Genomic DNA, 7,906 nt, shown 5'->3' on the forward strand with positions numbered 1-7,906 from the left:
GGGGGGGGGGGGACTTATTGTAGGAGATGGATTACACCCCTCCACAAGGTCCATCGAATAACATGCCCTAATCCAGCAAGTTGGATCAGTTTGGTCGTCTCGGCGGCCAAACGTATCGGCTCAATCTTAGAGTACTTTTAGCCGGTCGAGTAAGCCGACCAAAAGTACCCGGCTTGGAGGGAAGCTTGTCCAGGCCCGCATACTCGGCCTCTCGCATCAAGGCCCAAAGAGGTACGAAATTAGGGCATCAAGGGCAGGAGTCCTATAAAAGGGGAAGGGGAAGCAACAAGGAGAGGACTTTTGGACCATTGAACAGACCGAGCGGCTAGATCTAGGATTTTAGACGATCTCTTTGATCTTGTTGCTCTTTGATCTTGTTGTTCTTTCACTTTCCTGTCACCCTTGTAACCCTTCAGTTCAAATATAATAAAACGTCTTTAGTCATCCCATCTCTGACTTCTTTCATTTTAGTCGACTGAATCCCGTTCAAACACATATTGAGAAGAAGTGTAGGAGATACAATGGTAGTGACGTGATATCTTGATGTTGCATGGAGATTACATACAATTACAAAGTTGCACCTGACAGTGGTCAAAATTTTCTTAACCAACCCCAAACATTGCAAGTTAAGGAAGTTTGTATGGGGAAAATTGTAAGTGAATGGTCATGCCTTTTTGGGACAAAAAGAAGGTCATTTAAGCATGTCTGATCTAATACTTGGCAGCCCTCACTCATCCATACCACAACCACTACAAGAAATCAAGGAAATAGCTACGGATTTTTTTGTAGCTAGAGGAAACAATATGTAGCTAGAAAACATAAGGCAACAGATGGCGACGGATGGAAGCGGTGGCCTCAGCACCGACGCTAACTGTGAATCGTCGCCAATTCGTAGCCAGCTCGCAACGGATTCGCGAGAACAACGGTCGTAGCTAATTGCAATGACATGGCTACCGCATTTTCCGTAGCTCATTAGCGACGTATTTTAGCAAAAGAATTTCCGTGTCCATTTAGCTACAACATTTAACTACAATATATCCCTAGTGAAATTGTAGCAAATATAGCTATGGATTTTGTTACAAATGCTGGATTAGAAAATATCAACGAACAAAGCTTAATTTTTAAAACAAAAATTTGACTATATAAACGATTTTAAAACATTATATTATTATAAGAAATCTGAAATTATCATACATAACAAAAATGTCGATTTTAAACTTCGAGTACACAAACAAGAAGCTAAACCAATAAGTGAAAACTAAAAACAGAAGACATCAAACTCGTTTGTTTATTTGGTGGTTGCCATAATTAGATTCCCTTCTTGTTGGTGATGGGGGGGGAGTGGATGGAGGAGAGTCAGATGTAGCTGCCACTTCAATTGGTGATGTTTGTGTTTGGAATGCTTTGATGTATTATGTGGTTTCTCGGCTTATGGTATTGGTGATACTGTGACACCTTTAGCTTCACATAAAAGAGTCAGTTGCTTGCTCATCATGTTGACAGCTCCTGTCAGATTTTATCAAATCTCGCTCCAACTATCCTGAAAAGTAAAAACAATGGCTGGTGGATTAATGGGATCATAAATTTCCTATGTGTGTTATTCCAAGTCCAAACAGCATACCTTTATATGGCTTGGCTGGCTATCTACAAAACCTGAAGAAAAAAACAAGAGAGCAGATTACTAAACAATATAGATCAAGCATATGAGTCACATATTGCAATTAGCAAATAAATAACTACTCAATCATTTACTAGTAAGTATAAAATACTAAAGCAACAAAACGAGAAACAAAATTACAAAATAATACCGAGTAAGAAGCATGAACTCGTGGAAGTGGTGTGGCTGATGTTTGTGAGTTGGAACCTCCTGGTCGAAGCTGGAGAAGTGTTGTGAAACAATAATGGATTCAACTTCTTTGGCAATTTTCTCCAGACGTTTGGCTACAAAACCATCACTTGTCAATGGGGATCTATAAGAAAAGAAGAACCTTCAGTGAATCTTTTCCCAAAACAAAAGATCAATTTCAAAGACTAATTTTTAAACGAAAAAGAAAACCATTGACATAAACCAGCAAAGAAGAGATAAGAACAATCCTAATCGATGACTAGTACAGAATAATCATTTGTCCCTAAACCGAAACACTAATCCTACACTGACCCAAATCGAAACCGTAAAATAAAAACCCCCCAGATCGAAACCCTAAGCCTAAACAGACCCAAATCAAAACTCTAACACTGAAACTAATTGAAACCCTAATCGTTGACTAGTCCAGAACAATAAATAGAAGAAGAAGAAGAAGAAGAAGAAGAAGACGGAGAACTATGGACAAATCGAAACCCTAATCTAAAACAAGTCATAGAAGGAGAACTAACGGGGGAGATTTAACTCGGGTGGTCGTAGGCAACGACGATTCACAAGTAGTTCGGTGCAAGCCATGAGGATTCTGGTCAGAAGAAGAGTCGGAGGTGACTCGCTGGTATTGAGAGAGAAAAAAACAGAGAGACTTCGAGAGTTAGAGAGTTCTTTTTTTTTCAAGTGTGGAGACATGTTAGTGTTTGCATAAGTGATAAATTTGGGCCAAAAATGTATTGGAGCCAAAACCAAAAATATTATTGGAGCCAATTTTTGGAGTCAAATCTTATGGAGGGAAATATAGTTAGAACCAAATATTATTCTCTTGTAATCCTTAAAAACTATAAATTTCATATTTTAAAGTGTAACCCCTAAAACTACAAATCATCTTTGTCCTGCTTGATACACCGATGATAGTATTTCTTCATTTTTTCGATCACTAATTAATTGCCATTGATTAATTGTAACTCCTTTTATCAATTTTACATGTATTATGATTATATTATAGTTTGGATTTAAGTTTAAAATTTAAATATAAGTCCCAAACCACAAACCCCTAAAATCTAAACCCTATACTATAATATCTAACTCAAGTATCAAGCAAAGTAGCAAACATGATAAACATAAAAATTGAAGTGTTTCAAATATATAACACAAATACACATTATCTTAATTCAAACATTACTAGTATCAAACATATATCACAAACAAAAATTTCAAACATATAACACATACATATTAGTTAGATACATAAACATTTATAGCCATGTGTTTCAAATTATAAATCTTTCGGCTACAATTTATTCCTCGCTAATTAGTAGCTATTTAGCTAGAGAGTGGCGGCGGATCATATTCGTCGCTAGTTAGCTACGGACCGCTATAAATTAGCTATAAAAATGACATTTTTTTGTTTTGTCGCTATCTGTCGCAACTTTCATTGCTAATAGTTATGGCTACGGAAATGTCTTTGCTAGTCCTTAGCTATTTTCAATAATTCTTGTAGTGAACCTGATCCTTGGAAGCTAATATTTATGTATAAAAAGACATAAAATCAACCATCATATTATTTGAAGCAATTTATATGAACATAATGAGATCAGAGGCTCATATACTTATAAATCCATTTTACATCATGTGAAAATCAAGATACTTAAGGTTTGATCAATCCTTTTGACTCGAAGTACTTCGTCATCTCATCATACATCTCACTGATCCCATATTCAAATCGAAAGCCTTCCTTGATGAGTTTTTCCGAGGATAGCGTCAGTTTCGCACTTGATAAGCCCTCTTCAAATCTGCACCAAATTTCACAATCAGAAAGTTTTTCAATTAAAACTTTGCAATTTCTGTGGGAAGTTATATGCTTACTCTGACAAAACATTGTACATAGGATATCTTCGCCTGAGAAAATCCGCAATCTCTGGAACATTTGTGTTGTAATAACAGCAAATGTAGCGACCAGAAGCTGTTTCTTTCTCCGCCAGAAACATATGTGCACGAGCTAGGTCGTCCACGTGGATGAACGAGATGGATCCAGATAGCTTCTGCATTTCCTTGAGACCGCTCAGATGCATTTCTTTCCCTAACCACAAAACCAATCATCTTGATTGTGAAACTTTAACAGAAGTGGTCAAATAGTATGATTCATGTTTACCAGTGATTAAAGACATGGAGAGAGATAAACTGCTCGGAGGATCAGAGAGGAGAGAGTTTCCGGCTATGAGTGCTGGAACTACAGTAACGAGATCAATCTTATTCTCTTCCGCAAATTTATAAGCTTCCTTTTCTGCTAAAGTCTTTGAGACTGGGTAACCCTAGAAAATAAAAACAGAGAGAGGTAAACTGAACTTAGTCGGAAAAAAAACCTATCTTGTGTAGCAAGAAATTGTTATTACCCAGTTAAACGGCTTCTCCTTTGTGAGAAAATCAACGTCAGACCAGTTTTCTTCAGTCATCACAAGTCCTGGTTCCGAAATGCTGTTGATAGAGACCGCAGCAGCTGAAGATGTGTAGATCACGCGCTTGATTGAGTTCGATTTTAAACAAGATTTCAACACATTGATCACTCCTTGTACCGCTGGTTTGATCATGTCTTTCTGTACATTGAAACAGAAACAAGATAGCTGAAAATGTTTCTTCTTAGAGTAACAAATATGTTTAGGACCAGACCTCAGGATCTTGAGATGTAAAGCTGATTGGTGTTGCGACATGGAAAACGTATTCACAGCCCGAGATTGGTGAAGTGAAACTCCCTTCATCGGTTAAATCCGCTTTGAAGATCTTGAGGTCCCCGAGCTCTTGAAGTACCTTAAGGTGAGCCATTTTCTTCTCATTTTCTGCAATTTCAAAATAGAGTCAGTAAACATACAAAAATGACTTGAGACAAGAAAGAAACTAAAACAAAGAACCTGGATCTCTAACTGTGGTGTTAACTTTGTAGCCGCTTTGAAGCAAATGCTTGATCAGAATAGAGGCTAAGTTTCCTGTGCCACCAATGACACAAGCCTTCTTAGTTCCGGTGGTTACAGCGGTCTGATCAACGGTTGCCATCTGATTAAATTCTTAAGACACAGAAATTTTATATTTTGTTTGTTAAGAGGTTAACGTCTTCAGCCTTTTATATAGGAAGTAAAAGAAAAAGTTGCAAAGCTTATAGTCTCCGCTCATTTGGTACAACCATTGATCAAAAGGCTTTTTAGAAGGTAAGCACGTGAGACCGTTGACACAACTAACTTGTTTACCTTCTTCCTCTTCCAAAATGCTCACCTAAGAATCAGAAGAAGCCTCGGAACTTTTAATTGACTTGCAGATGTGTTATCATTTACTAAGTTTTTCTTTTTTCCCAAATTGTTATTTATTAGGGCCAGGCCCAGGGCCGAAGCCCTAACAAAACGAGTACAAACCAAAAGCCCAGAGAAACAACGGGCCACAGAAAGCAAACACACAAAGAGCCGAAGCCCATAAAATACATAGCGGCCCAAACGGCCCACAGTACTCGACACGGGCAGTTCACCCTAAAACGCGCCGCAAGGAAATAGGTTTGGACCACGGGTCTTCATCTTAGCCTTCCGCACACCACGTGGAACCTATCTCGACCTGAACGATGCCATCGCCGGAGCTCAACCCCGACACCAATTAAAGCCGGAGCTCCTAACTTGCAGAGCCTCCGCACCTCCAAAAACCGTTTATCAACGTCGAACTGTCTTCGCGCCAGAGGGTTCATCGGATTACCGAGAGCGCCTCCGACTTTGGACCACCAAACACGCAAGACAGTCCAACAGTAAAAACCAGTTCATGGATAAGCTTAGGAGCTTAAAACAAGATTTTTGTAACAAAAGAGTTATTCTTTAACCAATTTTGATCTTTTGACTTGAAATTTTAAATAGCAAACCCATTTGATTAAACATAACGTCCTAGAATCTTATTTTTCACAAATACCCAACAGTTCTTTACGTTTGAAATATCCAAAAAACTGAAACTCTATGACTAAGATCTTATTCATATTTCACCTAATTGCCTTAGGCTTGACAGTAATTTTATTTTTTTTATGGTGTTTGTATATGTAAGCAACAAATCCAATATAGAGAGTTTAATATGAGAGAAAGCCATCAAAATAAACCAGAAAATTACAAAGTAAGTAGATCATAAAGAAGAGAAAGTAAATGCTAAGTTGAAATAACAGCATAGACATTGGCACTGAAACCCAAACGAATCTATGGCTTGTTCTTGGATGCTTCAGCGATCATAGAGGTAACTTCATGCAAAATCTTAGTCTTCTGCAACACAAACTCAATTTCCTTAGCCTGCAGCATCTTAACCTTCTCTTCAACTGTCTTCTTGGTCTCAACCGGGACCAAGCTCCATCTCTGTTTCACGTAATGCTCATCAACACCAAAACCCGCAATGCCTCTAACAAGAAACGAGTTCTCAAACCAATCACATTTCCTGTCCACATCGCCTCCAAGAACCAACACTCTCTTATCATCATCAACAACAGCTTTGCCATTGGGAGAAGAAGCAAAAGAAAGGTCTTGCTTCACAGAGTCAAGCTTCATGGTCTTCTTTTTGGACACACCGTTGGACTTAACAGCAGTCTCAAGACCCATCCCATCAGGTCCCCAGATGTACATGCACAATCTATAAGACTTCTGATCATGAGGTTTGGTAAAAGAAGGCTTCTCTTTACCCATATACTTCTTCTTTAAGCTCCTAAGCTTATCCATGAACTGGTTTTTACTAACCTCAAAGCTAATAGATTTCTTGATGTAATCGTAGTAAGCGTTAGTGTCATCGTAAGGAGAGTTCCCCGTATCGTTCTTGAAAACGATCATACCTTGCAAGACAGCGATCTCGTCTTCTTCAGTCCATAGTCTCTGGAAAGCAGGAGGCTTCTTTGAGTCTTCACCGGTCTTCTTCGCTCGCTTTGAGTTCGTCTCGTTTGAAGTCCCTTCGCTCGGACGCTTCGTTCCTGATTTCGTAGCAGGCGGCGGAGACTTCTCCTTCTTGGACTTCGCGGCGGCGAGGATAGCCTTCCCAGATCGCTGATTCGGTGGTTGCTCCGTGTCGGAATCGGAGTCGGTCTCGGTTTCAGATCCAGAATCTAAATCGGAGGCTTGTTGTGCGGCGGTTTTGCCTGGGACGGCAATTGTGACGGCGGCGGAGGAGGAATGAGATTTGACGGGGAGTTCTTCTTCGGATGAAGAAGCGTCATCATCATCTTCGCGTTCCTCTTCTTCTCCGGCAGAAGAGTCGACTTCATCGTCGTCGCCGCTCGAAGATGCAGCAGGTGGATTTTCTAAAGGGTCGCGTTTCTTCGTCATCTCCGCTAGATGTAATTGGGGAAGAAGGTGGAGCGTTTAGGGTTTCTGTGTAACTCGAGGGGTACGAATGGTGACCAGGGAACGACGAGGAATAATGCATTCCCTAACGTTCCTAAAAAAAATTACCATTCACAAGGAATAATAATTTTCTCTCATTCCCTTTCATTCCCTTTTTTGTAGAGAATTAAAGAACAAAATTATTCTTTGTCAAATTTGATAAGGAACAACCATTCCTTTTCATTCCTGGTATTTTATTCCCGTACATTCCTTTTTTATTCGTTCCTCTTGTTTCCCGGATGGTCACCAGTCGGACCCGAGGAGTTTGCAGCTAAAGGAATATTAAGTGTTCCATGTCTTCCAATTGTGTTAGCTATTTAACGGTTTGCTTTCTAGGTCTACGCAATTAGGATTTTACATTTGTATTATTTAAGGTTTATTAACATTATTATTATGATTTATATAATCCATTTAAACATTGTTGAATAATTGGAAAGAAGGTTTTAGCCCAACATGTATAAATACCCAAGTGTGCTTAGGAAAACTTAAAGTGAAAACAATGTCATCAGCCCTTGGTGAGCGCGCACACGCAGACTGCAGGAAACACTGGAGTCTTAGAAGTCTCCACCTGGTTAACACGGATACAGATTAACCGTTGGGATGGTCAGGCCTTCCTATTCCTCGGGCCTTGTGGGATGGTCAAATCCATCCTCTACAGTAAGTCCCCCCCAGTCCA

The 7,906-nt window shown here is 39.4% G+C and overlaps 2 protein-coding genes across 2 annotated transcripts; both read right to left on the reverse strand.

Annotated features, from left to right (window-relative positions):
* Positions 1–3,493: 3,493 nt before the first annotated feature.
* LOC106341298 (anthocyanidin reductase-like) lies at positions 3,494–4,927 on the reverse strand. Its single transcript, XM_013780096.1, has 6 exons — positions 4,762–4,927; positions 4,523–4,689; positions 4,249–4,449; positions 4,008–4,167; positions 3,722–3,935; positions 3,494–3,648 (listed from the first exon to the last, which is right to left on the reverse strand). Exons 1-6 carry the CDS (start codon positions 4,901–4,903, stop codon positions 3,504–3,506), a joined length of 1,029 nt encoding a protein of 342 aa, XP_013635550.1. The 5' UTR covers positions 4,904–4,927; the 3' UTR covers positions 3,494–3,503.
* Positions 4,928–5,916: 989 nt separating this feature from the next.
* Positions 5,917–7,563, reverse strand: LOC106337125 (mediator-associated protein 1-like). The gene is made up of 2 exons (XM_013776172.1): positions 7,492–7,563; positions 5,917–7,232 (listed from the first exon to the last, which is right to left on the reverse strand). The coding sequence occupies exon 2, from the start codon at positions 7,171–7,173 to the stop codon at positions 6,067–6,069; it is 1,107 nt and encodes a 368-aa protein (XP_013631626.1). The 5' UTR covers positions 7,174–7,232; positions 7,492–7,563; the 3' UTR covers positions 5,917–6,066.
* Positions 7,564–7,906: the final 343 nt, after the last annotated feature.

This window comes from Brassica oleracea, chromosome C4 (assembly GCF_000695525.1).
Source record: "Brassica oleracea var. oleracea cultivar TO1000 chromosome C4, BOL, whole genome shotgun sequence".
In the NCBI taxonomy this organism is placed as follows: domain Eukaryota; kingdom Viridiplantae; phylum Streptophyta; class Magnoliopsida; order Brassicales; family Brassicaceae; genus Brassica; species Brassica oleracea.

Coding starts and splice junctions, on each gene's coding strand:
- LOC106341298 (XM_013780096.1), bottom strand. CDS start 4,903: ATGGCAACCGTTGATCAGACCGCTGTAACCACCGGAACTAAGAAGGCT. Junction 4,168..4,248: donor AGGAGAAGCCGTTTAACTGG/GTAATAACAATT, acceptor TTTATTTTCTAG/GGTTACCCAGTCTCAAAGAC. Junction 3,936..4,007: donor CTCCATGTCTTTAATCACTG/GTAAACATGAAT, acceptor TTTTGTGGTTAG/GGAAAGAAATGCATCTGAGC.
- LOC106337125 (XM_013776172.1), bottom strand. CDS start 7,173: ATGACGAAGAAACGCGACCCTTTAGAAAATCCACCTGCTGCATCTTCG.